The 15,090-nt window shown below is 37.6% G+C and overlaps 1 protein-coding gene across 11 annotated transcripts in view; it reads left to right on the top strand.

The window, feature by feature from the left end:
- The window catches only part of LOC106092065 (formin-binding protein 1-like), a 365,714-nt gene that overhangs the window by 237,627 nt on the left and 112,997 nt on the right, over window positions 1-15,090 (top strand). For all 11 annotated transcript variants that reach the window (XM_059370763.1, XM_059370759.1, XM_059370762.1 and 8 more), the window contains exon 3: window positions 12,339-12,454. In XM_059370763.1, coding sequence (XP_059226746.1) covers window positions 12,339-12,454 — 116 coding nt within the window. The remainder of the gene's footprint in view (window positions 1-12,338; window positions 12,455-15,090) is intronic.

Raw genomic sequence — 15,090 nt, 5'->3', positions numbered from 1 at the left:
AGATTAGTATACCCCAATCCCATAGTGGTGGGTATAAAACAGGGGAACTACTGTGATGATTATAAAAGTAGGTTAGGTTATCTCTTCTTAGCAGTTCAGACTCACGTTGAACCAGCCAAGTCGTTTTAAAAAAGCCTAGTAACTTGAGACTAGAGACCACCGTCGTGAAGAGGTTAGCATGTCCGCCTATAACGCTGACGCCTGGGTTCAAATCCCGGTAATATATTAGGCAAAATATTCATGTCAAAGTAGACATATCCACAGATTCCATTTTCCCTTCAATTCCTAGTTCCTAGTTTTGCAAGCTCATCTGCTCTATAATTCCCCGGGATATTTCTATGGCCCGGCACCAAGTGCAGGTGATTTTTTAAACTTAAACAAACATGTCATCCGATAGACTCTTGCAGACATTAAAAATGGGCCGACAGCGGTTTTAGATGCCTCGACGGCTTCAATAAAAATAGCAGATTTCATATAAAATGGCGAACAATAATGGCAAATGGGTGAAACTTTGTCAAAGTTCAATAATTCATTCTTCTTAACCTTATTTTAATATCAAAAAGAAAAAAGGATCGTCCCCAAAAGTTAAGTTCTCCCAAATAAGAATGATGTCAAATTTTGAGGCCCTTCGTTTTTATACTAGGAATGCCAAACATAAAATCTTTCGTGGATTTCAATTGGTCTACACTTTGATTTATCTCAGATATGTGCTTAGTCCCGCATTGACTTCGTTGCATGTATTACGGCACCCTAATCAAGGTGTTTTATGACATATCCATACTTAATCGGAATCGGTTCACACAGGGTAGGTGATACGAAGTATTACCAAGTTTACATAGGTATATCTGTTGAACTAGAAATGACAGTTACATGATATTTGTTTTATTGACATCTCATTATATTTTTTACAAGCTACCAAAAGCATTTGATTCTGAGTATATTTTAAAGGAAAGTTATTCAAAAAAATCATTATAATGAGGGCTCCGTAGCGCAGAGGTTAGCATGTCCGCCTATGACGCTGAACAGCTAGGTTCGAATTCTGGCGGGAACATCAGAAAAAAATTTTCAGCGGTGGTTATCCCCTCCTTACGCTGGCAACATTTGTGGGGAACTATGCCATTTGAAAAAATGGCATCGCAGCCATATGTCACTTCGTTGGACTCGGCTATAAAAAGGAGGCCCCTTATCATTGAGATTAAACCTGAATCGGAAACCACTCAGTGATATGGAAGAAACTCTCAAGATAGTCGTGCTCGTACACGCAAAAAATAATTCGTTTGACATAAAGGAATTTTTCGCCAAGTAAACGTAATTTTTTTAAAAACATTGAACTTTTTTACTCATGATAAAACCCTGACAATACCTTTCATTCCTAATATCTATAACATGTTATTCGGACTTTCACCAAATTTTTCTTTATTTATAAATTAATTTAACGTCAAACATTTAAAATGGATTATGCATATAGATAGGATGCCAAATTCTATTTAATGTTGAAATATAATTCAAACTCACATTTTCACGAACTATAAGCAGATCTCACTTTTTTTTGGATTTATCTCAATGTTACGATCTACAATTATATTAAAATCCTCCCATTTTCACCAAACAAACAATTATGGTTTTGTATTATGATCTGCTGTATGCGTTATGCTATAAATGAAACAAAAAATAGTTGCTGTTGTTTTCGCACATTTAAATACCTACCTTGTGGTGGATAAAAATAAAAAAATAAAAAATTTTCACTTTCCTAGTTCCATCCGTACTTGTCCGAGCTGCACAATATACTGACTGCTCTTTGCTCAGTCAAAACAAGAAAGGAAAAAACGTTGTGTGTGAGAGTGTGTCTATACCAATAACGAGCACACATATGCAAATAGTTGCAAGCCTATGGGCCTGCTTGGAATTATTTTCTTAAGTACTTACAAAGTAATGAGCAATAGAGTGAGTATTTTTGCCAACCACTGGTGTAAACGCTTAAATACTCACCCACAAGAGAATAATTAAGAGATAAAAGTATTTTGTTTGTCGTAAAAGTTTCCCAAATTTGTTTTAGCAGCAAAAATGATTGCTAAAACATCAGTTTATGTGGGAAAGCAGACATTACTGCTGTTTTAGAAAACAAAGGGCAGCTGTATTAGCAAACATTTAGGTCAGCTAAATCAGCAAACAAAATCTGCTGTACAAAATTTTGAGGACAAAAATTTATGGAAATTTTTTTGTTTGCCTCTTACTTGCTTCGATAACTTAAGGCACTTTTAAGATTTTTTTTTAGAAATTTTGTTGGAAGAGATGATTTTAATTTGCGGAATATTACGGTAAAGAAGCTTCCTGTTCCATCCATTGGTATACATTTCGAAATGTGTCAGAGCCCACTCGCAGTTTTTGTTATTGCTCTACTAATGTGTACATGATTGGCGTGGCCTTTTGTTTCTAAATTTAAAGAAAAAAATATTATGTAAGGTATACATTCAGTGGTGCTTATAAACATCCACTGAGAATCACATTTACATTGTATTTTATTTTTTCTTCTAAAATTCCCTTCATAATTGAGCAGCAGTAACTTTCAACAAACTACAGACTTTGCAGCAGTCAGCCTGCTGCAGAACTACTGCTGTAATAGCAGAACTACTGCTATAATAGCAACAAACATAACTACTAATATTCAGCGGACAGTGTTTGCTATTTTTAGCTAAATTTTTTCTGTGAGCGTACTAGCATTTTAACTATAATGTTGACCCGAAGTAATTGTTCGCCTCGCAGTCTAAACCCCATCATAGAGCCAAGTTTCAGCGTCAAGTTGTTTTACAAACATTTCATATGGGAGTCTAATGCCACTGGCCTGTGACGCCAACGTTAGCTCCATATGAAATGAAACACAACAACAAGACACGGCACCAATACAAAAAGTACATGTAAACCAAGAAAAATCATGTTCCGCACTTCATTTTGTCTATTCAGTAGCTATCCAATTCACCAGTATCCAATCTGATGGTCTTTTCTATTACGGCGATTTAAAAGAGATCAAAGTAAGGACAGAAAATTGGATGCGCTGAAGAATGCGGGAACAGGCCAAAATACCGCCAGGTTACATTCGCATACTGCTGTTTTAGAAAACAAAGGGCAACTGTATTAGCAAACATTTCGGTCAGCTAAATCAGCAAACAAAATCTGCTGTACAAAAATTTGAGGACAAAAATTTATGGAAATTTTTTGTTTGATAACTTAAGGCACTTTTTAGATTTTTTTTTTAGAAATTTGGCAAGCAATCCAAACTATGGATTGTTTCGTGTCTATGGTAAGTTTCATGTCCATGTCGCTATCCGTTCAAAAATTCCAAGATTTTTCGATTTGGCAACACATGGCGCGCTAGCGACGTTTCTAAGGCCTTCAGCCATGCAAAACTTCTCGATGAAGAGGTTTGGAGGTACGTTATTCCTTAATGAGATGTTCAGGGCCAAATCTTTATGTCTTCTTTCCTTTCTCGACAGAGTATGAGTCCAGGTGCTCTCATCGTGGAAATCAATTTTCGCAAACTCTGCACACAACAGTTTTGTATGAAATTGTTTATCATTCCAAAATGACCTTGTAGGCTTAATTTCTTCACCATTCTTTCACTCTCCATCCTCATTAAAAGCTCGAGTGTAGTGGCCCATATATCGGACGCCAAACGAAAACAAAAGTGGATCAATTGTTGAATATTGCCTCTGCTGCTGCCAATGACAAATAGTTTTCGAGCAGTGTTGTGCAAAACAAACGGCTCTTGTTGTTATTTGTTGGTCGCTGTTTTGGCATCAATACCACCAGCTAGCCAGCCAGGCAGCCAGCTAGCCAGCCAGCTTTCATTGGCTTGACTTTGGGCCGCTTGGACTGCCTGTCGATATAGCATTCATGGTGGTGCGGCTGATGATGATGGCGCTTTGAATTGTTGGTTTTGGCCGCTTCTTTATTTTTGAGATGTGTGTTTGGGATTGTTTGGTGCTCCTCTTATGTCATGCCTTCCTTCATTCATCTGTCCCATAACACTTTCATGTCGAGTGGTGGCACAATAACGCCAACAACTCTTCATGCTTTTTCCCAGCCTTTGTTGTTGTATGCTGGCAGTTGCCGCTGTTGCTCTCACAAGATGAAAGCACAACAAAAATGGTTTTATTTCTTTGTTTCACTTGGTTGCTTTGCCTCACTCACTTTGTCTTCTCGTTGTTTTTGTTTTCATTTTGTGGGTGTTAGAAGTAGGGAATTGTGTCAACAGAAATTTCTTAAAAACATGCGTCCTTCAAGAACTGTTCTCTAGGTCTTAGATTTTTATGTTGGACTGAAGTTGTGAAGCTAGAAAGATTTATTTTCCCAAAGTTGAGTAAATATTAAGCATTTGAATGTGTATATTAAAATTACACCATATAAAGAGGTTAGCATGTCCGCCTATGATGCTGAACGCCTGGGTTTTTTATCGCGTAATTATTACCAAACAACGTATGTGCCTAAGAAAATCTTGTAGTGCTTTCTTGTACCTGGCAGCCATCTGTTTGTTATTCTAATGATAACTGTTACTTTCCAAGTTTATCATTCGCAATCGTCCGAACTACTCAAATTTTGACTGCCCTTTGCTCAGGCAAGAAAAAAACTAAAAAACTAAATAATACTAATTTCGTCATTCCGTTTGTGACACTTCGAAATATTTTTCTGAGACACAACAAAGTATATATATTCTTGATCTTCTTGACATTCTTCGTCGATTTAGCCCTGTCAAAAGGACGCTTGGAAATTCGAAGGAGTAAAGCTAGGTTCTTGAAATTTTGCATAATTACATGGGGCTAAATGGGCCAAATCGGTCCATGGTTTGGTACAGCTGCCATATAAACCGATATCGGATCTTGACTTTTTGAGCCTGTACAGGGCGCAATTCTTATCCAATTTGCCTGAAATTTTACATGAAGTGTTTTGTTCTAACGTCCCACAATTGCGCCACGTATGGTTTAAATCAGTTAATAACCTGATATAGCTCCCATATAAACTGATCTCGGATCTTGACTTCTTGAGCCGCTAGAGGGCGCGTTTATTATTCGATTTGGCCATCAACAACTGCGCCTTGTATGACCTTTAACATATATGTTAAATATGACCTGAATCGGTCAATAACCTGATATAGCTCCCGTATAAACAGATCTCCCGACTTTATTTCTTGAGCCACAACAGAGCGCAATTCTAATCCGATTTGGGTGAATTTTTGCGCAATAAATTTCACTGTAATCTCCAATAGTCAAACCAAGTGTGGCCCCAAACGGTTCATAACTTGGTATAGCTGAAATAGCATAGTACTTCTAATCCATTATCCTTTGTTTGCCTGTAAAGAGATATCGGCCAAAGAACTTTCCGAATACCATCCATGGTGGAGGATATATAAGTTTGGGCCCGGCCGAACTTAGCACGCTTTTACTTGGTTATTATTATAGAAGACTTTGGACCAAAAATGGATCATATAGGTCCTTATTTTGGACTAGATTCCATATATACGGTTTTTTTTTATCCGATTTCTCTCAAATTTAAAACAAAGACCTATTTTAGATCTCTCACCAACCATGCTAAATATGAGCCCAATCGGATTGTTTTTCTATATAGCTGCCATATTGACCCATAAAATACATTTTTTTGGCCGATTGTGCTGAAGCTAACATATAGACCGATCTTTTGATTTTGGGTCTTGGGACAATAAAATGCATATTTGTCTTCCGATTTCGCTGAAATTTGGAATAGAATGGTATAAAAGATCTCTATCGATGTAATCTATATCCCTGTATAAAACAGATGATTGAGCCATTAAAACAAGTTATAATGATCAGTGTTAAAGTGGTTTATGAATCCAATCGGCTAATATTAGCGTATAGCCCTTAGACCTCTCGATATCTGGTTTACTCGATATCTGGTTCGTAGATTGTTTTTCATTTCCCTTTTTAATTGATGAATTCTTTAAGCGCTGACTTCGCATATGCCTTATTTCTATCTCTCCCTTGCAAACATTTGCTAAAGATGTCATATATCTTCAATAATGTGCACAATTCGAATGGATCGGGACCTCCCCAATCCCATAACTCCCCAAAATGGGCATGTATGACCAAAATCACCAAATGGGTATCAAATAAAAGATCTTAGGGAGTAGACTATGAATCTCGTATACAATCTTAGAACAAAGAGTCTGGGGATCGCACATCCTCTAAATACCCTTTCATATGACAAATAGGTCGATTGGGACAAAATGGGAATTAAAGGGAAGGTCTACGCCAGTAAAATAAAGTACGTATTCCATCCCTGGAGCTTCCGATTTAACCGATTTAAGGAAAATTTTGTATGGTTGCTCAAAAACACAAAATTGGTTTGAAATTTTGGGGTCAAATCATGTGGGGGGATGCCCTTCCGAAAACCCACCCAAACGGATATGTTTACCGATTGGGACAATATGGATACCCATATTTAAAGGTATTTAAGAGTAAATTTCGAACTTTGTACAAAAATTTGCCCCAAAGTGTCGAGGGATCCTTCACATACCAAAAAAAAAAACGTTTAGCGCCTTAGGCAATATCAAATGAAAGGTATTTGAAAGTAGAGTACAAATCTGAAATTCAAATTTATTCCTAGGTGTCCCCACCCCTAAAAACCTCCCAACGGAACGTATTTACAGATTGGGACAATATGGGTATCAAATTAAGGGTATATAAAAGTATAGTGCGAACTATGGGAAAAAATTAAGGTATTTGGAAGTAAAAACAACTCTCATATAAAATATTTGGTCCAAGGGTTTCATGGGGACCGTCCTACCCCTAAACAACCCCCAAAGCAAGCATATATGTCTATCGACACAAAATACATATGAAATAAACTATTTAAGGGAGAAGACTACGAGATAAAATTGGACTTGAATGAAAAGTCTTTGAGCGGGACTCGATGAAAAGATCTTTGACAAGTGCCTGAGGAACTGACTCCCAAACGTACATGTTGGCTGGCGACTGCCCAACCCAAGAAAAACCATAGGCCAACGGGACAAAAAAAAAACATCATATATGCCATTCGGGGCAAAAAGGTCGTTACAAAAGGTTTGGTTGTTTATTTTACAAATACACTTAAGAAATCAATTAGTTTAACAAGTAAAAATATGTTCGGCCGGGTCGAATCTTGGGAACCCATCAAAATGGAGTCTGCTAAAATATGATAAATATATCAGGTTATACGCCGATTTGGCTCGTACTCGGCACAGTTGTTGAAAATCATAACAGACTATGTGCAAAAATTCTGCCAAATCGGACAAAAATCGCAGCTTGTAAAGGCTAAAGATGTCAAATCGGGAGATCGGTTTATGTGGGAGCTATATCTGGTTCATTATTGATTTAGACCGCACTTGGCACAGTTGTTGAAAGTCAAGGCAGAACACTATGAGCAATTTCAGCCAAATCGGACAAAAATTGAGGCTTACAGGGACTCAAGAGGTCAAATCGGGAGATCGGTTTATATGGGAGTTATATCCAAATCTGAATCTGAGATATGGGCCATTTGCAATCCCCAATGGTCTACATCAATAGGAAGTATCTGTGCAGAATTTCCAGCGGCTAACTTAAAGCGTTCGATCGCTTTCGTGATTTCGACAGACGGACGGACATGGCTATATAGACTCAGAATGTCTAGACGGTCTACAATGTAAATACTTTATGGGGTCGCAAGTCAATATTTCGAGTTGTTACAAACGGAATGACTAGATTAGTACACCCCCATCCTATGGTGGTGGGTATAAAAAGCAATTTTAGAGTGTAGCGAAGCGTACCGGGTCATTTAGTTAGGCATAAATTGAAGCTTTCAGGGACCGTAGATTCGGGGTATCGGTTTAGATGAAAGCTTACAGAACAATCTGTAACCTAAAGTAACGATAAAGCTGAACAATACTTTCCATAGATGTTGAAAGTCAAAATAACTCACTGCGTTCAAATTGTATTACGGCAATTACGGCTTCTAGTGGCTCAAGATGTCAAATCGGAAGATAGTTTTATATGGGAGTTACATCCGTTTAAGGACGGATTTGGACTTTATTTTGCACAGTTGTCGAAAGTCACAACAAACCACTCCATGCAAAAATTCAGCCAATTTGGACAAAAATTTAGACATCTATTGGTTCAAGAAGTCAAATCGAGGTACCACTTTATATGGAAGTTAACCAATCCCATCCTATAGTGGTGGGTATAAAAGGATTACAAACTTTTGTTGTAGTGAAGAATCTTTTTAAGTTTTTTAATAAAAAAAAAAAACTAGAGCGAAGTTTTTTGAACAGTTTTTTCCAGTTTTCGTCTTACTTATTGTAAGATTCCATATGGGCAACTGTGAATCCCATATGATCAATATTTATATTTAAAAAAAAAAAACATAAAAACATCCCAAACTAAACAACTGACCGTTACTCTAAATATTAAAATTTATGAGAACAGTTGCAGCTTTTAATTTTCGTCATAAAACAAGGAAAAAAGGCGTTGCCAAAAATGATTGGATTTGAATCTCAATATACACAAAACTACTTGACTTATTGAAACAAAATTTCACATTTACTGTAATTGGAATGTTCTCTGTCAAATTGCATCCGAAAAATTGCATTCCGAATATGTTAACTTTTGTAATTTTTGGCCACGGCTGCCTATTTGGACAATTTTGGTGTCGGGGAAGCCCCCTATGTACTTGAACCCAATTTTTAATATGACATTCTTACTCTGCTCCCAAATACCTTTAATTTGAGTCCCATACTGTATCGATCGGTCCACTTTTGATTTTGGTTGGCGTTTTGGTGGTAAGGGGGAGGGTCCGCGCCCCTTCCGATTTGTTAATGGTTGTTCAATTACTGTTTTCATTTAGGTGGATAACTGCAATATTTTGTGCACATATAATTATTGAGTTGCCCAAAAAGTAATTGCGGATTTTTCATATAGTCGGCGTTGACAAATTTTTTCACAGCTTGTGACTCTGTAATTGCATTCTTTCTTCTGTCAATTATCAGCTGTTACTTTTAGCTTGCTTTAGAAAAAAAGTGTAAAAAAAGTATATTTGATTAAAGTTCATTCTAAGCTTTATTAAAATGCATTTACTTTCTTTTAAAAAATCCGCAATTACTTTTTGGGCAACCCAATATTTATATTAAGTATAAGGAAGATGTTTAACATAAATTAATTACAGTTATCATACTTGCGGAAGCCACTGTGCAAGAAGGCACATTGTGTTTTTCGCTGTGATAAACTTAAGAATTCGTGGCTACAAATTGTAAATCATTGAAATCAGTAGAATATGAAGAATTTGTAAGAGGTATGAGAATCTTCAGTTTTTTATCATTATTATTAAGTCTATAGATACATACATCCTTACAGACAAATATAAATACACATGCATATAAATAACATTGGTATTCAATTAGTATTTAAATAAAGTATAATTTTTCTTTTTAATGAAAAATGAGATCGAAAAGATGAATATGCTTATGAAAATCTAAACAAATGCGACGAAGAGGATCATTATTTGCAAAATCGCTTTGATGATACTGAATATCAAGCAGTTGAAAATTACTCGTTGGTCTAGAAGGAACGTTAATATTAAGCCGGCTCAATAGTGATGTTCAACTGAGAGTAAGAAGTTTTATCAAATTTAGTCTAAAGGAATAGGAGGGAAATGTTTGATAATTCCAACCACGATTACGAAGGTAAAATGGTAGAAATTGTTTCTGGACTATTGTTTCTTGATTATTGTGAATAGTATAACCCGGATCCAAAATAACGAATCCATACTCAAATGTACTCCCGACAAGAGAAATGTATAAGTTCCTAGCCACAGAAGGATGATCAAGTTCTTTACTCCATCTTTTCATAAATCCAAAAGAACTGAGAGATTTATTCACCATCACAAAAATATGTTGTTTAATTCAATTTACAATCTAAGAGGATGCCTAGATCCAAAAAAAAAAAAAAACTTCTTCTATGTCAATTTCACGACCGTTAAGATGATAACTTTTTGACAAGTGCTGCATTCTATAGAAAGACATTAATTTACATTTCAAGGTATTTAGTTGCATTAAATTTACATTACACCACAAATAAAAGTTATCAAGATGGAGTTGTAACAAATCCTGCTCAGAAGGAACACAGAATGAATGAAAAATTTGGACATCATCAGCATATATTAAGATAGAAAAAATTTTAATAAGACAAGGTAAATCATTTATAAACAAATTGAAAAGAATTGGACCCAGATGACTGCCCTGTGGAACACCAGAAAAGGAATCACCGAACAGCACATTCTGAACACGTCTGGATTAACCCAATTTAATAATAGAGGCGAAAACTCGATCTAACTCAGCTTAAACAAAAGTAAGCCATGATTGACTTAATCGTACGCCTCATTAAAGTCGTTATATATAGCATCAGTCTGTTTCCTCTGCCTATAGCCATAATTGAAAAGAGTTACTTACTCTAAAACATTTGTAACAGTTGATCGAGCTTTACGACATCCATGTTGAGCATCTGAGTAAATTGACGAACCTGATGGGACATGGTATCAGTCATAATTATTTCATGAAATTTTGGGATAGCACTTAACTTTGCAATGCCTCTACAATTTGATACTACGAATCTACTTCCAAAAATTTATTTATTTCCTTCAGCCATTAGTGAACCGTGTTTAAGGGTGTTAGAAAGAACCCAGCATCTTCGCCTCGAATTGACAAATATATAAAACTTTTTTGTATTTGAATTTAACCGTTGCCTCATGGAGCACAAAAAATTACGCTAGGCAATATTATTCGCGGTATTATATTCCGACTTGGAAATTGAATAACTGGAAATATCGATAGAGGCACCAGACTTTTTATATTTCTTAAATAATTTATTTTCTTAGGTTAGGTTGAAAAGAGGGTGCAGATATTAATCCGCGATGGTAGGAGCTGCTCCCATCCTCAATCCATTCTCCCATCGCCTTAAGTCTCATAGCCGCAGTGGCTGCCTCACACTTAATCTGTATGTCAACGAGTCGAATATCTAGAATAGTCTCCAGTGCCTAGTGGGCGTGGTCCTCATCGCTCCGCCTATGCCAAGACAACATGTTCTCTGAGCCTGTTTTATGGTCCTTATGTGCGCTTTTTCTCCATAGCAGTCCACCAAATTACTGAGGCGTAAGTAAGTATTGGTCTTATCAAGCTCCTGTTGAGCCAGTGGACTATCCTCGGATTCAGGCCCCTTTTCGAGCCTACGGCCCGTCTACATAGTGCCCAACATCTGTGAGCCTTCTCAGTACGCTATTGGATAAAGGACTGTGCAAGTGTACATATAATCTGTTTTAGGAAACAAGTAGGCCTTATCCGGAGACAATTGAAATTAATAAACTTAACTCTTGCCAATTGAAAGTTTTTTGGCAATATTGCTTTAAGTTTATTCCAAAAATTATTAATGTATTTTACTAGATTAAATTATATTTGCTCTTTTTCTACAGCCTTTTCTTTATATCTATTAAAACTAAACTAAAACTAAAGCCATCATGCTATGACCTTGGAAAAGTCCAACTAGAGTTCCTAAAAAATCAACTTTCTCCGTATTTTTTTTTTTTTACAAAAAACAAAAATCATATTTTCGCCTTAATATTCAATTAAGCATTCAAGTGTTTATATGAAAAGCTTTACGAATGCGTATGTTATCCATAAATCACATAGAACGCATTGTGCGAAGTCAAGTGGCCCGATCAAAAATAGACAATTCAATTGAGGAATTTGTTTGTTCGATGGTCAGTTAGACACTCTGGCAAATGTGCGTCAATATTATGGAAATTTGTTGGTGGGGTTATGTTTTGCAGCTGGTCAAGAAATGGCCTCATTTTCCTATGGGGGGACTGGGGTTGTTTTCGAATAATAAAGCAGCCCATAGTGATGATCAATTAATGTATGAAATTAATTGAAGTTAAAAGAATGTTTTTTGCCCTCTATCTCTCTCCCTCCTCGCTCTCCATCTGGATATATCTATCAATTAGCAAAAGAATTTTTTCAATTTCATTCTGCAAGATGATATTCATTGCCAGCGGTTATGGAGGGTGGCTGCTATCTTTAGATATTTTGTGTTGATAGCTTAATTAAATGCCGCCTGCTCGCCTGCCTGTATTGTGCCATCTTTAAGGCGTTAGTATTGCATATGCCAAGTATACATCTATTACGTTTTTCTTTTAATTCATCTTGATTAATGAATAAATATTTTCCTCCGATTTATTTTTAAAAAATATTTTCATATTTCTTAAAAAATATATTGTATTCATTGTTCGTTTGTTTTTGGCCTTTGTTACAGGATCAGTACGACAACTTGGCGATACACACAAACAAAGGCATTGAATTCTTGGACAAATATGCAAATTTCATACGTGACCGTTTAGCGATAGAAACAGAATATGCCACCAAATTAAGGTAAGTGTTTATTACTCATTGCAATTTATTACTCATCCATTGGCAATTTCCAGTAGTAATAATAAATGTTGTGTTATATGACAAAACAGAAATGCCAAATACGAATAACATGGCAAAAGTAAAAGTGAGAAATTTTTCGCTGTTGTTTCCCGATGCACTTATATTCCCGAATCAAAATAGCAAATAAAATTCAAATACATATTTGAATAAAAATAAAATAAAATCATCGTTTAATGATCAAACTCCAGGGAAAAGCTTGAATATAATATCTGATTTAAGGCTCAGCGATTGACCATTAGACGACGACTTAATTTTATTCAAAGTTTTAGGGGTCAAGCCAATTGATCAGCAGAACATTTTTTAGAAATGAAGAATTGACTCACAATTAAAGCATATTCGTCTTCGAAGCTCGAACGCTTGGAGTACCAAAAACATTTATGGGTATTGATTGATACCCTACACCACTACTGTGGTACAGGGTATTATAATTTAGTGCATTTGTTTGTAATGCCCAGAAGGAAGAGAGTTAGACCCATTGATAAGAATACCGATCGACTCAGAATCACTTTCTGATTCGATTAAGCTATGTCCGTCTGTCCATGTTAATTTGTGTACAAAGTACAGGTCATAGTTTTCATCCGATCGTCTTAAAATTTGGTACAGGCATGTTTTTCGGCCTTGAGACGGAGCCTATTGAAATTGGAAAAAACGGGTCAGATTTGGATATAGCTCCCATATATATGTTCGTCAGATTTAGGATAATTTGCAATAATGTTGTCACTTGTCAACTGTTATAGTGATTACAGTTTGAACAAATTTGCTCGAAATGTGATACGGATTGTTTAATAACCCATCTTAAAACATCCACCGAGGTCCATCAAAATTGGTTCATATGTATTGGATATAGCTCCCACATTGAAGTAGGGTATTATACAGTCGGCACCGCGCGACTTTTGCCCTTCCTTACTGGCGGCCGCAGACGTCACGACCTCGACATTGCGCGTTGCATGCTGAATTCTGACGAGAACATTTGAAAAGATTGTCTGCGTCGGTTAACACCTCCCATGGCAGCCGGTTGTATGCACCGGATTGACCCGAAGAAATCTTCATCGGCAAGTGCTGCCTCCTCAGTATACGTATTCGTCCTTTTTTCGTCATGGGAGAGGTATATTCCGGAGTGCATTCTCCTCACGTTTCTGGTCCGTGACGGGATTGAAAAGAACTCCGGATCCTAGTTATGTTCGGTTTGTTAGAACCGCCTCTATCAACGGTCGGTGTCGGTGAGGTGTAACCCGTGCATAGAGTGGGTACATTTCCGATCATGCTTTGGCCTTACATCACTATGGGAGTATAGTCACACTGAATATGTTGCAAGGTGCTGTTCGAACGTAGACAGCAGTGGATCACAAGCGTGACCCCCTCGACCTCTTTGCAGCTGAATTGCAACGGTCTCTGAGGCAAGATCGACGAGATAGTCGATTTTATGAGTCGGAAGAACATATTGGTTGCAGCTATCCAGGAGACAAAGCTGACCAACAACTGCAGCTTGCACAATTGTCACGTACGTAATGTGCTACGTAAGGATCGTTTAAGGAATGGAGGTGGGTGTTTGGCCTTCGTGATATACCATTCCGTGCATTAAAGACCCATCTCGCCTGCGCCTGGCGCTAGTGACCCCCATATGAAGTGCATGTGGCCAGGCTTACAAGACCGACATAAGTGGGTTACTGTCTGGCCATAATCAAATCGTGCACGTTTTGCACGGTGAATGAGGATGCCCCCACTAGGATTACGAGGAGGTGCAGCAGCTCGCCAGACATTTTCATTGCATCCCCTGATATCCTGAGTGACGATCGTGGCAAGCCATCATTTCCTTGGGATCAGACCACCTCCCCATAATTCTCACCATCGACCGACCACCCGACTTCATAACCTCTGAGCGCCAGACGTTTATCAATCAGAAGAAGGGCGATTGGGCTGGCTTCAGTGAGTACACCAATCGCCGCTTCAGTGAACTGACACCCACTTCGGATGTGCTAGTTGCCGAGAGGAAATTGCAAACATTATAACGCAGCAGTCGCTCGCTTTATACCAGCCGGTCGAATACCTCAAGTACGGCCCAATTTCCCGGCGCAGGCAGTAGTACTCGCAGACGAGCGTGATGGGATTCGTTGCACGGACCCCAATAACACCAGAATCAGCGAGCTGAATCTGGAAATTAACACGGTAGTCATCAGGTGAAACACTTGAAGCAATGTAATTTAGGCACTGGTTTAGGGAAGCTGTGGTCTACTGTCAAGTCACTCTCAAACTTCGGTAGGCGGGATGACAGGACCTCAGTCACTTTTGGCGACGTAACCGTGTGGTCTCGTTAGCTTTGTGACACACAGTGGAATAATATTCAGTTCTCATATGGACCACCACCATCAGGAAACAAAGATCCTACCAGTGCGAAGACATAACTACATGCCGTCCACGCTGGGCTGTTATCACATCATCTTGTGTATAGATATCCACCGTCCAGATGCCTTAAGGTAGATCTACATGATCTAGAGCGTGAGGTTCAGCGCTACAAGACAGAACCTCTAGATCAAGCGGCATATCAAGCAGGTGTAGACAATAGCTACCGGGCGAAT

The sequence above is a fragment of the Stomoxys calcitrans genome, chromosome 1 (genome assembly GCF_963082655.1).
Source record: "Stomoxys calcitrans chromosome 1, idStoCalc2.1, whole genome shotgun sequence".
Lineage (NCBI taxonomy): Eukaryota > Metazoa > Arthropoda > Insecta > Diptera > Muscidae > Stomoxys > Stomoxys calcitrans.
Note: the sequence above shows the minus strand (reverse complement) of the source record. Positions and strands in the feature narration are given on the sequence as shown.